The 17,516-nt window shown below is 41.5% G+C and overlaps 1 protein-coding gene across 3 annotated transcripts in view; it reads left to right on the top strand.

The window, feature by feature from the left end:
* magi3a (membrane associated guanylate kinase, WW and PDZ domain containing 3a) overlaps nt 1–17,187 on the top strand; it is a 103,852-nt gene extending 86,665 nt beyond the window's left edge. For 2 of the 3 annotated variants that reach the window (XM_026331827.2, XM_026331829.2), the window contains exons 9-21: nt 3,048–3,245; nt 4,933–5,565; nt 7,593–7,624; nt 8,796–9,042; nt 9,521–9,615; nt 9,941–10,133; nt 11,275–11,496; nt 12,588–12,773; nt 12,917–13,010; nt 14,220–14,295; nt 14,468–14,605; nt 14,797–14,935; nt 16,188–17,187. In XM_026331827.2, coding sequence (XP_026187612.1) covers nt 3,048–3,245; nt 4,933–5,565; nt 7,593–7,624; nt 8,796–9,042; nt 9,521–9,615; nt 9,941–10,133; nt 11,275–11,496; nt 12,588–12,773; nt 12,917–13,010; nt 14,220–14,295; nt 14,468–14,605; nt 14,797–14,935; nt 16,188–17,152 — 3,218 coding nt within the window. In that variant the 3' untranslated portion in view covers nt 17,153–17,187. The remainder of the gene's footprint in view (nt 1–3,047; nt 3,246–4,932; nt 5,566–7,592; nt 7,625–8,795; nt 9,043–9,520; nt 9,616–9,940; nt 10,134–11,274; nt 11,497–12,587; nt 12,774–12,916; nt 13,011–14,219; nt 14,296–14,467; nt 14,606–14,796; nt 14,936–16,187) is intronic. The other variant, XM_026331828.2, reaches the window with a different exon arrangement.
* Nucleotides 17,188–17,516: the final 329 nt, after the last annotated feature.

Raw genomic sequence — 17,516 nt, 5'->3', positions numbered from 1 at the left:
CACAGTAAAGTCTCTCTGCAGTCTGTGGATGATATTGCCCCTGTGTATGACTGCCTCTAGCTTCAGCTGCTTCCCATGTGTCCGTTCTGCACCTTCCCACCCGTGTTAATGAGAATTAATGGCTGGTGGTCTTGTGCAACTGTGTGGATGTGCGTAAGGTGGCTTCTAAACACTGTTTTGACAAGGCTGGCTATCCTGACCTCGCAGACAATGCTGCAGAGCACACGAGCAAAGCGCAGCACTGTGTTCAACCATAATTACAGCACTGACAATCCTGTCTGACGTTTCATATAATCGCTTCACCCTGGGAAGACAGACTGTCCTTTTGCAGCCCACAGCTTAATCAAGACCATGTAAACACGAGTTTGGTGTGTAGGCCCCTTCCCTGTCCTACCCCACAGTCTCCACCAACCTATGTTACAAACAGCATACAGTGGGTACAGAAAGTATTCAGACCCCTTTAAATTTTTCACTCTTTGTGTCATTGCAGCCATTTGCCAAAATCAAAAAAGTTCATTTTATTTCTCATTAATGTACACTCAGCACCCCATCTTGACAGAAAAAAAACAGAAATGTAGAAATTTTTGCAAATTTAATAAAAAAGAAAAACTGAAATATCACATGGTCATAAGTATTCAGACCCTGTGCTCAGTATTGAGTAGAAGCACCCTTTTGAGCTAGTACAGCCATGAGTCTTCTTGGGAATGATGCAACAAGTTTTTCACACCTGGATTTGGGGATCCTCTGCCATTCTTCCTTGCAGATCCTCTCCAGTTCTATCAGGTTGGATGGTGAACGTTGGTGGACAGCCATTTTCAGGTCTCTCCAGAGATGCTCAATTGGGTCTAGGTCAGGGCTCTGGCTGGGCCAGTCAAGAACGGTCACAGAGTTGTTCCGAAGCCACTACTTTGTTATTTTAGCTGTGTGCTTAGGGTCATTGTCCTGTTGAAAGGTGAACCTTCGGCCCAGTCTGAGGTCCTGAGCAATCTGGAAGAGGTTTTCTTCCAGGATATCTCTGTACTTGGCCACATTCATCTTTCCTTCAATTGCAACCAGTCGTCCTGTCCTTGCAGCTGAAAAGCACCCCCACAACATGATGCTCCCACCACCATGTTTCACTGTAGGGATTGCATTGGGCAGGTGATGAGCAGTGCCTGGTTTTCTCCACACATACAGCTTAGAATTAACGCCAAAAAGTTCAATCTTGGTCTCATCAGACCAGAGAATCTTATTTCTCATAGTCTGGGAGTCCTTCATGTGTTTTTTGGCAAACTCTGTGCGGGCTTTCATGTGTCTTGCACTGAGGAGAGGCTTCCGTCGGGCCACTCTGCCATAAAGCCCCGACTGGTGGAGGGCTGCAGTGATAGTTGACTTTGTGGAACTTTCTCCCATCTCCCTACTGCATCTCTGGAGCTCAGCCACAGTGATCTTTGGGTTCTTCTTTACCTCTCTCACCAAGGCTCTTCTCCCACGATTGCTCAGTTTGGCTGGACGGCCAGGTCTAGGAAGAGTTCTGGTCGTCCCAAACTTTTTCCATTTGAGGATTATGGAGGCCACTGTGCTCTTAGGAACCTTGAGTGCTGCAGAAATTCTTTTGTAACCTTGGCCAGATCTGTGCCTTGCCACAATTCTGTCTCTGAGCTCCTTGGGCAGTTCCTTCAACCTCATGATTCTCATTTGCTCTGACATGCACTGTGAGCTGTAAGGTCTTATATAGACAGGTGTGTGCCTTTCCTAATCAAGTCCAATCAGTTTAATTAAACACAGCTGGACTCCAATTAAGGAACAAAACCATCTCAAGGAGGATCAGAACAAATGGACAGCATGTGAGTTAAATATGAGTGTCAGTGCAAAGGGTCTGAATACTTATAACCATGTGATATTTCAGTTTTTCTTTTTTAACAAATTTGCAAAAATTTCTACATTTCTGGTTTTTTCTGTCAAGATGGGGTGCTGAGTGTACATTAATGAGAAATAAAATGAACTTATTTGATTTTGGCAAATGGCTGCAATGACACAAAGAGTGAAAAATTTAAAGGGGTCTGAATATTTTCCGTACCCACTGTACATATTATACACATACACCTGTATTTATATACTTGGCTAACATTAATTTCCATATACATACATCTTGAAAGTATCTCTCTGGCACAGCTCTGAAGTAGAAATGTCATGGCAATTTTCTTTTTTATGAGGATCTGTTTCATCTGCCAATTGCAATACAATTATGCAAATTGAAATGCTATGGCACAGTGAGAGTGATGTTCCCTATAAGACTGATGTCCCACCATCTATCAGATGAAGCCCAGATGACCCACAGGATTTAGTTAAGATTTCCCTCTTTCTGTCAAGGCTGACTCTGTTTCTCTATGTCTCTCATTGCTCTTAATTCACCCTCTTTCTTTCTTTCTCTCACGCACACACACACACCCACTGTCTAATACAATTTCTTTCTTGTCTTCTATAAGGTTGCCCCATTTACTCTTTCAGGCACCACAAAGGAAATATGCAATGAAAGTTTAGCTGAAAAATGTCAGGTGCTTTTCAAGATGGATTTATCACTGCTGCGAAAGGAATTGCAGTAAGACTGAGGCAGAATTCAGACATTTTGCAATAGCTGCATGTTTATTGCCTTTGCAAAAGAGGATTCACAGGTTTTGTGTTTGTGTGTGTCATTTGTTTGGTTTTGCACTTAAATTGCAAGTTCTCTTCATATCCTAAGCTCATTATTAAATACATGTACGTGTGTCTGTGCCACATATTTCAGACAGTCATAGCACGTAAACCAGTGAACTTTAAAGATGTGCTGCTCTTATCTATAGACTTAATATAGGCTGACTTCATTTTACTTATAATAAAAAAGATGAATTTTATGACTCACTACTTATTGTTAGACTACAACTAATATTGTCTGTGAAAGTGGGTAAACAAGCAATTTCATATATAGTAATTAGAGTTCTTAGACCAGTAAATATATTTTTCCATTCCATAGTCCATTTTCTTTTGTCAATCTCCTTCCTGTTTTTCCTCCATTATCTCTGCAACAGAAGAGCCTGGCAAGGGAGTACGGGGCTTCACACGGGATCCATCTCAGCTGCAGGGCTCCATCCTACAGACAGCCCTTCGAAAAAGCCCCCAGGGCTTTGGGTTCACTATAATCGGGGGAGACCGACCTGATGAGTTCCTTCAGGTCAAAAATGTCCTTCCAGATGGGCCTGCAGCACATGATAATAAGATTGCATCAGGTAATATTTTCCTGAAGACCTGATGTTCATAAAAGTGCACTCCAGTATCTGCATAGCAAGACTGCTGTTTGTAAGACTGTACATGACCATGTTGCATAATCATATAGGGATAAATTGCTAGAGACAAGAGTTAAGGAAAGACAAACAGGCTTTTATTATTTCTCTAAACAAAACATAATCCTCCGTCACATTCACATGTACACAGTTTGTATGGCATGTACTGTATGCTTAGGCACACAGTGATACTCAGGCTTGGCATCTGTGTTTGTACATTACATAATAGCCCAGTTTTATGTACCTTCTGTGTACACACAAATACACTTAGAGAAAAAATAGAAAATAAGCACTTCACCATGAATGTCACATAACTTGATCAAGCAAAGACAAATGTTTATAGGCACTGTTCAGTGGTGCAGCGCTATAAATAGGAAGCTTCTGTCAATACAGTACATGCTCAGGTTATCGATGAAACACAGATTTTATATACAGCCATATACCAAAGATTTAATAGCTATTTTCATGGCTGCAGGGTAACAAGCCTGCTCATCGTTACAGTGTACACACGCACACACACACATATATATATGTATATGTGTGTGTGTGTGTGTGTGTGTGTGTGTGTGTGTGTGTGTGTGTGTGTGTGTGTGTGTGTGTGTGTGTGTGTGTGTGCGTGTGTGTGTGCGTGTGTGTGTGTGCGTGGTAGCCAGCAGAATGGATAGTCCTACATGTGCCTCTCCGTAGTAACAGCCACATGTTGTGGCTCAGTAGAATCTCTTTTATTGTATACACAAATGCTGTGATTACATACATGATGACTGTAGTAATTTAAATTACTGTTGGTAAAGTCCCTCAGGAGGTTTCACATTACAGTAATATTGATTATATTGAATGCTCTTAGAGCTGCAGCAGCAGTGCTGCTGAGAATCAACTTGAATGTGGAACAGAGGGAGTAATTACATTCACTTTTTCAATTCCCTTGAGAAGGAGAGTAACTGATTAAATCAAGAAATAAATGTAATTAATTTCATTATAATAGCAAGCAGTGGACTGTGTCAACTCTGTGCTGTTTGTTTTGGATTTGAGATTTTTTTTGATTGCAGACCAGCCGCATTTATTTATTACTAAATATAGAATGTATAGTCTGAGACGCTTTCTTCTCTTGTTCTTCTCTTGTACGTGCTTAGTTACTAGTTAAACTAAATAGGTCTGAACAGGCACTGCATTACAATACAGAGCTTATTTCAAGTGAAACCTTTCAGTAGCTGTGTTTGTCAGGAGAGCGTATTGATTGTGTAGGTGGACTGAATCTGCCTCTGGGCTTTTAGCCAACTAGCCAGTCAGCAGTTCAGTAATTTGACTATGCAGCCCCACTGTATATCATAGCCAGGCCAGAGGTGATGAGATTCACCCCCCTCATAAGGAGATGAAAGGAGGAAGAGGAGAAGAACATGCCAGTGGTCTTGTTCTATTTTATGCTTTCTCTTGTTCGCTCCATTCCCATTAACGTCTATAATTTTTGAAGAGCAGATAGCGACATATACAGATTATACTAACACAAGCCATCTCCAACTATGATTTCACTTTCATTTGTCATTGTGATAACTCTGTTGCATTCCTCCACAGTCTCCTCTGTGTTTACTCATTTAGCTGTTTCACCAATGTGTAAAAGCTAATTGCTCATCCTTAGGTGACGTAATTGTGGACATCAATGGGATGTGTGTGCTGGGGAAGACTCATGCTGATGTGGTGCAGATGTTCCAGTCCATCCCAGTCAACCAGTATGTGGATATGATTCTGTGCCGAGGCTACCCACTGCCCGAAGACTCCAACAGCAGTGAGGAGGTGTCGGGAGGACTCTCCACTTCTAAGGACACCTCTCCTACCCCCTCTACTTCTACACCACAAGACTCTCACTACACAATCCCAGATGGAGGGACCCTCTCCAGGCAAACTGCTGCAGTGCCACCCATGACCAATGGAGGGCGTCATCACCACCATCTTCATTCCCACCAGTACCACCACCATCTTTCTCATGTTCACAACCAAGAAGGCCCTGACCCTACTCTGTTACAGCCAGAGCTGGTGAGTGTGCCATTGGTGAAAGGCCCTGGAGGATTTGGCTTTGCCATTGCTGACTGCCCCCTGGGCCAAAAGGTGAAGATGATCCTGGATGCCCAGTGGTGCCGTGGTTTGTTGAAGGGTGATGTTATCAAGGAGATCAACAGACAGAACGTCCAGACGTTGAGCCATTCCCAAGTGGTGGACATCCTCAAAGACCTGCCTGTGGGCAGTGAGGTCAACGTGCTAGTGCTGAGAGGAGGTGAGTTGGCAGAAATAAGAGGGCACATTGCAGGTAAGCCTGCAACTTTGAACAACGCCTAGTATTTCACAACTGGCAGGGTTACAGAGCTGAGATAATCTTTGTTGTTAAATCATGGCTGTCTGTATTAATCTGCTCAGGTTACTGTTCAGGCAACAGACAGGTGAGAGTGCCCGGAGATAGTCTGGTGGTTTATTCCCATGCTCCTGAAATCATTTTAATCCTCACACAGCTTTTATGTTGCTTGTAGTCTGTTTCTCTATCTCACTGTTACTGTTTTCCCAGAAGAAAACTGTAAATGAAACAGTAGAGGTGAGAAGCCCACCTGCTTGGATGTGATTTTTTTTTTTTTTTCAAATCCAAATGAGAAAGTGAGTGAGGAAACAGTATTGATAAATGTCTACTTGGTTTCAGCAAGATTTAATCTAACATGCATGTTGTTGTTATTTTAAACATATCACAATTATGGTGTTCTATGTCAGTATTTCTTGACCACATGAACTCTCCCAATCTCAAATAAAGCAATTTCATGCTCTGGTCCACACCAACTCTGCATCCTCCACCATGAGCCTTCCCAAATAGGGATGAAGTCATGCTTAGTCACATGGTGGGCTGTGCTGGGAAGGCGCAGCAAGATGGCATTTTCGGTGATTCACTTGCTGCTTAGAGAAAAAGAGAGAAGGAAGTCAAGATAGTTAGAAGGTGATGGGAAATCTTTGCCCTTCTGTTTGCTTCAGATTTTTATTGATTTGAAAGGCCTGTTCCTTTTTGCCTTTACTGCAGTGCAGTAGCCTAGATTCAAGAGATCAGTGTTGCAACCAAATATCAGATGTGCGCAGCTGGGGTCTGTTCTGAGCTCCAGGGCTCATTTTGTGTGTGTGCGTGTGTGTGGGTGTGTGTCTGTGTGTGTGTATTACTCACAATGTGGGGACTGAAACCTGTTGGAATTGGCCTTCCTCAGACCTTGTCTTGATGCTTGTCCCCATATTGGAAATCACCGAATTTAAGACTGATGACTTGGATTAACATTAGATAAAGGTTAGGTTACACTTAGGGTAAGGCTTAGGGTCATGCAGTGGTTATGGTTAAGGTTAGGGTAAGTATAGAGGAAATTAGTTTAATCAAAGATAAATAACAAATGAAGACAAACATGCATTTGACTTACATACACTTTTGATGCCACATTTCCATAAGTGTATGTACCATAGGGTGGATGTGGTTTACTCCTCAAAGAGTAGCAAAGAGCAAGAGATCGCAGCTTAAAGAAGCAGTGCTGGAGGGCTTCCTTCAGGTCACCCATAGGCCAGGATTATGTTAGATTTTACTCCTGGCCAAGGGCTAGAGCTACCCCCTGGTGACAGCAGCAGAGTAAAATGGAACAGGAAATTATTTGACTCTGCTCACTGCTCTGGATTTACATCTGAAAATGAGACAAAGTGCCCTATGTACTGCACTCAGTACCTACGATATGCTATGTTAGAAACAGAAAGTGTCAATAGGGAGATAGCACCAGTATCATAAATATTTGAAAAAGGAGATATACAGATTCAGATAAGAATTTTCATTTGTAATATTATTAACATTTCAAGTCTGAAAATCTACAGCCAGTGAATGAATTTGCAGCATTTTAGTACTGTAATGAACAGCTGGCAGGTTTAACCTGGAGAAGCACATGTTTTCCCATGGCTTAGGGTCACCTCTGTAATGACATGTAAATCAGTTTTACCGCTGAAGTATACTGTCCCCTACTGGTTGTCTTACACTGTGACTCAAAAGCAAAGAGGAAAGAAGAGTGAGAATTGAGGAAATATTTAGAAAACCTCAAGGCAAGTTCAGTAAACATGGAATAAGTCAGCATAAGGAGTGGGAGCAGATATACTGTGAAACTCTTCCATTGAAGGCCAAAAGATCAGAAAAAGAGTGAAAGTACAACTCCTCCTTTAAGGCATGTATTAGATAATAGCTGGTTATTTTCTTAATTAATAAAATTTGAAATTTAATTTCCATGTATACCTCTTTTATTGCAGGCCAGACCTCTCCTGTGAAATCACTAAAACCGGTAAGCTAATTTTTGTAATTTTTCATTCATTCAAATTCATTCACTAGTGACTGCTGAAAGCTACTGCTGGGAGAATTAATCAGCTGGATAATGTAGACGTGAAGGCTTATTTCAGTGGTATGCAAATGGGAGTAAGAGACTGTGGAAAATTCAAAGGTTTAGGGCTTGTAATTGGCCACATGGTGGCAGCACTGATAACGTCTTACAATATGTTGACCATTTCACCATGGCACATCTGTGTAGCAAATGAGATTTGTTTAGGATGTGTATTCTCTGAGAAACTGATGGTTACATGCACTGTGTCATAGACCAACATTCCTAAAATATTAGTGACTAATTATTTATACCAGATATCACTAAGCTAAATACATGCTAACATGCCCTACATAGGTTAAACTTGTTAAAACATGGGTCATCCAAATATATGGCATGTACCAAATTTGGTAGAGATTGAATGAAATATGTAGAAATACAGGCAAAAAAAAAAAAAGTTAAAAAAAATCATTATAATATATCAGTCTCTTCAGCATCCACCATGGAATCTGTAGACACCAGTTCTGCTGCACCTCATGGTGGTGGAGATATAGCCAGCAAAAATGTTTTGTTACAGCTTTTCAAATATCTCACCACATGGTATTAAATAATAAAAATAGATAGTGAAGATAACTTTCAGCAAACACACTTAATAAATCTGCTGCTTAATGATTAAACCAAAAAGGTTCTGTGTGTGTGCTTTTGCTAGTGTGGTAGCTGTTGTTAGTTCCATTATTCAGAGAGCCCACATTAGCAGAGCTGTTATTTCTGGAACCGCATGTGGGTAAATATGCTGGCTCCTGGCCATCCCTCTGTGTATGGGTGTTTTAAGATGATATGCCATGTTCAACAGCTTGTTCCTTTGCTGCTCCTCCATGTTGCACTCTTAAAATAGAGAGGAGTTGAGGCGCCAATAGGCTTACTCATACTGTTTTTATTGGTTCAACACAGAAGGATCCAATGTCTAGTTTTAAAAATTAAGGACAATACAGTAATCTGGCCATGTCATTCTGAACAATTTATCTGACTTAGTGCCATCATTCTTGGTTGGATGTCACTGACATAAATTTATGAAATTTCTTATACTGTGTATTATTGGATTAAGTGTTATATACAAGGCTCTTGATCTGTGTTGCAGTGCACAGCTCCCATGTCCCAAGCCATGTCACAGCCCACACCTCAACAGGTAGTTCATCCCATACCCCAGCAGCAACCCCAACCATTAACACAGCGACAGGAGATTATCAACAACACAGAGACCCTCGGTCAGCCAGAGGTGCCCTCTAATCCCCTTTCCTTCTCCACCAACACTCTACGCTCATCTTCACCCAAACCGGATGCATCTGAGCTCTACCTCAAGTCCAAGGCATTGTTGGACAGCAAGCGTAAGTGTACAGTTTCAATCATTTAATGTTAATATGTTGGCATATATTTTCTCAGTTTACCGCATAAAAATCTCTTTCACCTCCCTAGGCACCCGAGCTTTAAGTTTTATTAAAATTGATTATTAAAATCATTAAATTTATAATAATATAATGGAGAGAAAAACATGTTTACATTTGAGAAACCAAAAAATAGTTTATTTTTTACTGTCAAGAAAATGTCAGGAATCATTATCCTCAGTTTTATTTAACCAATTTCAGCCTTGAATTGTGAAATCAAATCAGATAGTTTCATCGTACGTGTGGTATCTAAAAAATAATATAATCTTTAAGTTATTTGAATCAAAATATTTCCTCATCTGATTGAATCATTTTATAACTCCCTGGCCTTATCTAATACGCACATTGGCCCTATGGCCTACATAACATAACACACAAACAGCATTATTAGTGTGTTTAGTTCACTCTCTTTTCTCTGCAGCTCCTAACACCAAAGACCTGGACGTGTTCATCAAAAGGAACCAGGAATCAGGCTTTGGTTTCAGAGTCCTCGGAGGCGAGGGGCCAGATCAACCGGTAGGTATAGTAGCCCAGCAGCTGAGCACAGCCCCACTGTTTACATCCAGTCTGGGCAAAGTCTTAAGATTTCAGAGAACACCAGGAGCCAGACAACAAGCAAATCAATACTGAGTTGCATTGAGTTACTTCAGTAGCCTGGACTTCTGGTATTGCTTTCACACACTGGGGTAAAAAAACAGAAACCCTCTATCTTGAACACAGGAAAAATGTCTCAAAGCACCTGAGAGGCTTTCAACTGATTACTTTCATAATGCTGGTCAATCCTCCAGCTCTCTCTGGCTTAGATCAGGGTGTCAAGCTGTATATCCTCTTGCTTCCACAGGTGTACATTGGTGCCATTGTGCCACTTGGTGCAGCAGAAAAGGATGGACGCCTCCGTGCAGGAGATGAGCTGCTGTGTATAGATGGCATCCCAGTCAAGGGCAAATCCCACAAGCAAGTGCTGGAGCTGATGACCAATGCTGCCCGTAACGGCCAGGTCATGCTCACAGTCCGCAGGAAACTGATACACTCAGGTGAGTGTGCTTTAGAGTTATCAGTTCTACATTTGTCTGAGTGTACTTGAAGCTTTCGATCAAAGCTTCTTGTTTTTGCTCCATTTGTGTAGATCAGTAGACTAGTCTGCTCTGAGCAAAAGCTTTGATCTTGGATAATTTCACTAGTCCTCCCAGTTCGTTCTGGATGACTTCATTGGCGATATATTTCAATACATATAGTTTGACCCAGTGGACTGTGCAGACATTTTCCTAAAAATAAAAATTATGTTTTGAAAAATAATTTTGAATTTACTTTAATCATATGAAAATGTATGCAAATATTTTATCCACCAAAACAGGGAAAAAAAAACTGTAGAAGTGCTTTACAATAAACAGCTCATTCATCTTGGCTCTGTGTTTATGTGTTGAGGCTGATTGGAGCTGTGTGAAGGGCAGTCAAGATTGGATCAGCTGGTAGATTTACATCTCAAAGCTTGAAAAAAATAGATTATGCTGAGGTTTCTTTTTCAACAGCACAAACCCCTCCACCATTCAGGTTTGTTTACCCCACAAATAACCACTCTAGGAATATTACAAGCACTTTTTGAAATTACTTTGGAGTTGATGTATTGCAACAACAGCTTTGATCACATTGCAGAAATTAAGCATCAATCATGTAAGGATTTATGCTTTCAAAGCAGGGGTTTAGAAAGAAATTCCCTGATGCCGGCTGACAAAACAGGGACTCAGCAAAACAAACATGCACTGATGAGAGATTGAGGTAGATTAGCTTGTGTTCTGAATAACAGATTGTAGAGCGCTTTCAGCTCCAGTGTGGAGTTGACAGTCTTGTATTTTATGTGTGCAATAAATTCAACAAAAAAAGCTTTCTTCAGTAAAGCTGCTGTGTTCTGGGAAGGATCTCAAGAAGGATACACTTGGAACATTTTTACAAAAAATAAGTGTTCATGACTTAAAACATACTGTATGTTAGGTAGATTGGACGGACCACTGCTCACAGTCACTGTCTTGTCCTGTTAGTGAAAGCAATGAATTGTAACTTTGATGACATGCATTATCTTCAGTAGCTTTATATCATGGTGGAACCAGCTGAGAAGACCCGATCCAAATGTATGACTGAAAGAGCTCCCTCACATTTCTGTGCACTGTTGTTTGTCAGATGATGATGGTGATGGAGAGGAGGAGAGCGATCAGCAACCCGAGCAGGTTGCATCCCTTCAGATTAACAGTTCTCCCAAGATGCCTCGCGGTGAGCTGCCGAACACCATCCAACCAGCCCAGTTTTCTCGGCCGGAGTGCTTTGACGTTACTCTGCAGCGCAAAGACAATGAGGGCTTTGGGTTTGTCATTCTCACGTCAAAGAACAAGCCACCGCCTGGAGGTTAGAATTTAACAAAATACAAAAATCAAATAAATAAAAAGCATGAGTTCATTTAAGGATTTAGCAGTATTTTTAAGAAATAGGATCATTAGGACATATAAAACCTAGAAAAGGTTCATTTTAAGCAGATCTATAAAGAATTTAGGGAACAGCGGATTGCTCTTCAGATATTTTCACATAAGAGTTTGTTGGTTTTTGGTGATAGTAATATTGCTGCAGCTTTATGGATGGTTGCTGTGAAATTTTGTACAGACATTTATGGTCCCCAGTGATAACTGCAGCCCTATTAGATGTACTGGCAACATCTTGTGCAGCCATTCATGGCTTCTAGAAGATTTGTCCTAATTACTTTGGTAATCCCCTGAAATTTTCCTCTTGCACCACCAACATCTCCACAGCTACTGCATGGATTACCATGGAATTTAGCATTTTATGTGCCTCAGGATAAATTATAATAACTCTGACAACCCCTTCATTGTTTCCTAGGTGTTGACAGTAAGTTCCCTTTTTCATTTTATTTGTCCAGTGGTTTGTCTATGATAGTCCCATCCATGCTGAACTACTGTACAATAAGTTAGGAAATATGATAAACATCATGATATGAGCTAAACATCAGAATGTAAATGTTGTCATGGATTGCATGTTAGCCTTCTGATGTTATTTTTTAGCTCACAGCAGCACTATTCAAAAGCACAGCCTCATAAACCCTAGCAAAGTTGTAAACTTGTATTATATATAATTGTATTTATCAGGATTTTTTTACATATATAAGACCAGAATTCATTTAACTACATTTGTAAAAAGTATCACATAATATCCTGTACAACTTAATGACATGATTTTACATTTGGAGTTATGCTGTTTAATTAGGTCCCTAGTAACAGCACTGCTGACCACAAACTGAAGGTCATTGTGCAGCATCCTTCCTCTCTCCTAAGTGTCCAATACACAGAAACACTGTTTACAATATGTTGCCTGTTATGTTACAGTATTTGAAAGCGATATCTAGATGGTACAGTACTTTTAGTAGTAGTAGTAGCTCAAACATATAAGACAACAGGTTGTCATTTCTCTGATTTTCCTGGTTTCAGTCATACCTCACAAGATCGGCCGTATTATTGAGGGCAGCCCTACAGACCGTATAGGTAAGATGAAGGTGGGAGACCGTATCTCGGCTGTCAATGGCCAGTCCATCATGGAGTTGTCACACAACGATATCGTCCAGCTCATCAAGGATGCCGGCAATTCTGTCACCCTCACTGTTGTGCCTGAAGATGGTAGGTTGGCACAGAGGCTGATCTACAGAGAAAATACCATGAACATTTTCTGGAATGAAATTAATCCAATAGCACATCAGAAAACAATGGCTTTCGTATATGTTAGGCTAAATGGGAATGTTGTATGCATCGTGTTTTAACAGACAGTGCTCCTCCATCTGGAACAAATTCAGCCAAGCAGAGCCCTTCAGCACAACATAGAGCTGTGGGCCAACAACCTCCCAGCTATCCAGACAGGTACACAAGTATACAAACATACTCACTTGAAATTAAACGCATTCACACAGGCTTACCAGCATTACTCTCAAACATTAGGTCTAACGGAGACAGGTTAATACATGTTCTGGCACCTACACCATAAATTAACCCCAATCCTCTCAAAGTAAGTTCCGATTAGTGCTACATTGTGGCCCATTACCATCTTTGGTGGCCCACACTTTTCTTGTTATCCAGAAAGACATTAAATGCTCCCCATGGTCACCATTTGGATGGCAAAGCAAAGAAACAGAGACAGATTAATAGGGTGTCTCACTTCCTCTCTGATCTTTCTTTCTAAATAAGATTACCTGTGTCAGGCTTTTTAATCCATTGCTGCTGCAGCAAATCACTACCATCATTTCTGGCCTTTGCTTGCTCTGTTTCACTGTCGGCGAGCATGCATTCCCCTTCTCCTCAGAGATATAGGCTAAGACTGTTGGCTTGATAGCATGAAGTGTGTAAACTCTTCTCCACGCCAGAGCTGCTAAGAAAGTCCAAACTCTTTAGATAGTGTATTAGCACAGCTATATTCCCTCAAAAGCCATGTAATGATCTCTGCAAAGCATTAAAGTGTTTCCCCGTTATCTGCTGCTGAACATCAAGCAGTGTAGCTTTTTGAAGGATTTGCATTGATCTTGTGTATAGCGAAATCATCAGAAAGAGGCTCTTGTTGCTGTACTGGATGCATTGCAATGTGTGTGGATACAGCAGAGGGTGAAGAGAATGACATTCATTCTGTCTCTACAATATAGAGCACTTTTCATACTGTAGGTTACATACAGGCATCACTGTTAATATCACATTAACTGTTAACATGTCAAATCCTCACACTTATGTTCAAATACAACACACACATTGCCCCATAGCAGATTTTAAAAATCTCACCTTTAGTCTGGTTGCAGAGCTTACATCGGTATTTTGTGCTTGGAAATATATAAGCATTAATGAATGTTATTTATAACATAGCATATTTACACAGCATCAAAATATTTTCATATTACTGCACTTGCTCTGATGTATATTACATATAACTTAACATTTTAACAAAACACTTTTTTTTCATTGTGTTGTTTTCATTCTTTCTGCACATTTATATTGAATCACATGCTATCGCCTTTGCTGAGTTATTTTGCCATGTTATATTGAAACAAATTACAAGGTGCTTTGGGTTTTTTTTTTCTGGGGTAGGAATAGTGACAATGAAATGAAGAACTCTTTCCCACAAAGAGAGATGGGTACACTTACCACAACAGGCCCTAAGCAGGTAAGGTGACAACCAAAATTAGTCAATTCTTAATTAAAATTTCAAAGTACAATGTTTTTTCTCCTGAGCACTTTCGTTTAAGGCCGCTGGGCTAAAACTCATATCAACCAGCAGTGATTTTCCAAGAAATGGACCCATCTCAAGAGCTAATTGTCTTGTCTGTGCATTACAGGGCTGTTTTGTGGTGGAACTAGAGCGCAGTCAGCGGGGCTTTGGCTTTAGTTTGAGAGGAGGGAAGGAGTATAACATGGGTCTGTTCATTTTGCGACTGGCTGAGGATGGCCCTGCTCTCAAAGACGGCAGGATACATGTGAGTTATCTTGCTTGTATTATATATGTCTGTCCTCAGAATAGATTTAAATGACATACTCCCTTTTGTTTTTGGAATTTCTCAGGATGCCTTGTAGTTTGAAAAAGTATGATCTCATTCTGAACTCCTGTTTGGTATATTCTAAAAAGCCTCCTCCTTGTAAAATGTAATGGACCATATTCTCATCACAGGTTGGAGATCAGATAGTAGAGATCAATGGCGAGGCCACCCAGGGCATCACACACACACGGGCTATTGAGCTGATCCAGGCAGGAGGCAATAGAGTTCATCTGCTGCTTCGACCTGGCCAGGGCTTGGTCCCGGATCACAGTGAGTGACTGCTGAGAACAACACGCATGCATGCACACTGCAAATAGATGTAAAGAGCATATTCACCGTACATATGTAGAAGCTTTTGTATGGATATGCTTGACTGCTGAGTTTCTTTATTCTCATGCATGTGTTGCGAGCTTCTCTCTTGACCTTTCTCTCCTCTCATTCTGTCTCGCTACTTCTATCTTGATCTACCTCTTATGATCTTAATCTGCCTTGCTTTCTCTGTTTTCTGCACCAGCACGGCTGTCCTTTCTACCTGTTTATCTCTTCCTCCTATAGGTCTGAACTCTTCTTCCACCCTGTGCTTCTACATGAAACCAGAGCATCACTAAAGGCCTCACTGCTTTTCTTGGTCTGTCCCTAATAACCTTGGTAAAACCTTGTACTCCTCCTACGTCTGCCATTGACCTCTCCTTTCAAAGTAAATCATCTCCCAGATTTAAGTGTCGTTTTCTGTTCCTTGCTTCATCCCCATGATCAATCTGAAATAGACTAGTTATTTTTGGCTCAGTAAACACCCAGTATATAAGAAATAGACTCTTCTTTGGAGGGCTGAATTAAAGCAGTGAGTCCTAGAAGAATGAACAGACCTGCAGGAGCACTGGGAGACTTCAGAGCCCCCCACAAGTTATTTTTTAAGGGTATTATAAAACCAAGGATGCCACTGAACACACACCTCATCCTGAGCATGACTGAAGATGGAGACCTTAACTAGATATTGAGCAGTGAGTGACAAGTGGCACAAGGATCTGTGTGCATTCACTGGCATCACTCTTTCAATCCAAACACCAAATTAGAATGAATTTCTATGAGTTGTTGCTCCTAGAAATCCAAAAGCTCATTCCAGCACCACTAAGTCCATCACTCTTCTCTTTCCATCTCTGGTTTTCTGCTGCATATATCTGCTCTTAGTCACAGCTGTGTAATTCTTAACAGCTCAGGGGAAAATTGAAACCGCAGTGCTGGGCAAATGAAAGAAACCTTTTTTCATTAATGGCTATGTTGACTACTGATACACCTCTCAAACAATGCAAATATTTAGAGGGGTAACAGAGAGTTATTACAGATAGTGAACTGGGGGAAAAACATCTCAAAATAAGAGAATATTGTGCTTCTGTTGCATGTTTCATTTATATTGAATGTGCAAAATATATTTTATCTAATATTTTAGCCCTTGCTGTTTGTTTGAGTATATGTTTTTTGCTCAGTTAGGACCTTTTCTTACTCTCCGCTGCCTGCTTCTCAGGTTCAAAGGACAAAGTAACCATTCCAACCTCAAGCTTTCCCAGGCTCTCTGCATATGATGGGCACTCCTCTCCAGCCTCTCCGTCCTCTGTCTCCTTCTCTACCTCAGAACTGTCCCCATCTTCACCAAAAATATCTGTCCCTGATGAGTTCTCTGGGAACGACTCAAGGGCGTCTTGGTCCCCTGGCACTGGGCAGGCTAACAGAGAGCAGCTCTCTCACCACAACCATATGCGCACCACCAGCCCTATCACCCACACCCAAAAAACAGGCAGGAGTGACACTAAATCTGCTAGTCCCAAAAGAGCCACTGAAGGCTGGGCTGATCACACAGAGCGCTCGCAGAGCCCTAGAAAAGCAGAGCGAGGCCACAGTGGATCCTTGGACGATATGAGTAGGGACAGGAAAGCTCAAGGGCAGAGAGACCACCACTTCAAGAGAGAACCCGACCCTGCTGTGCCTTTGAAGGAACTGGAGAAGCCCCAGAGCCCCAGACGTCCAGCTGGTCAACAGCCTAGCACTGCCTATGGAGAAGGGAAAGACTGGAAGTATATGGAGGATGATGGAGCTTACTGGCAAGAGAAAGGGGCTACAGAGAGTATAGACAAAAGCTGGGGGACCAGTGAACGCCACAGGAAGGGCAAAAGGGCTGAGCAAGAGCCAGGGGCACAGAAATCCTATTCTGAAATGCACAGGGAGAGGGCAGGGTCAGATGCAGACAGTGGCACCCAGAGCCGGAAAAGTGGAAGAGTGAAGGGAGACAGAGAATATTGGGAGAATAAGTACCTTGGGCCAGCTGAAGAGATGAATCAGAAAGACCCCAGAGGCTCCAGCAGCAGCATGCACGAACCCACTTGCAATGGGACCACCACCAGCAAGAAGCCCCCCATCACCCCTGGCCCATGGAAAATTCCCAGCTCCACCAAGATCCAGTCCCAAGTGGACACAGCATACGCAGATGTCTGATATCTTTCCAGGACTGTCTGGGTATATTTAGAAAAGCTGAGCTCCGGATGATGGAGTATCAGAATGGAAGGATTTTCTTAAGCAATCTTAGACGAAACAGATCACTGTGTAACCAGCAACATAGCTTCTCATTACTTATTTCTTTTCCACCCAGTTTGTGTCAAGCCATTGACATCTGGTCTGACATGCAGGCTTGTACTTGCATAAGTATTTGTACTGTTTTACGACGTGTGTGTGTGTGTGTGTGTGTATGTATGACAGATTCCGGTTTTTATGGGTGTGACACTGAAGTCTATTTTGTGCCAATCAGAGACTCCGGTTTTAAAGAAGCTGCTCCGTATTGCATTCACTGTGAGACTGTTCT

The sequence above is a fragment of the Mastacembelus armatus genome, chromosome 7, assembly GCF_900324485.2.
Source record: "Mastacembelus armatus chromosome 7, fMasArm1.2, whole genome shotgun sequence".
NCBI classification, from domain to species: Eukaryota; Metazoa; Chordata; class Actinopteri; order Synbranchiformes; family Mastacembelidae; genus Mastacembelus; species Mastacembelus armatus.
This window is presented reverse-complemented; position numbering and strand designations above follow the sequence as displayed.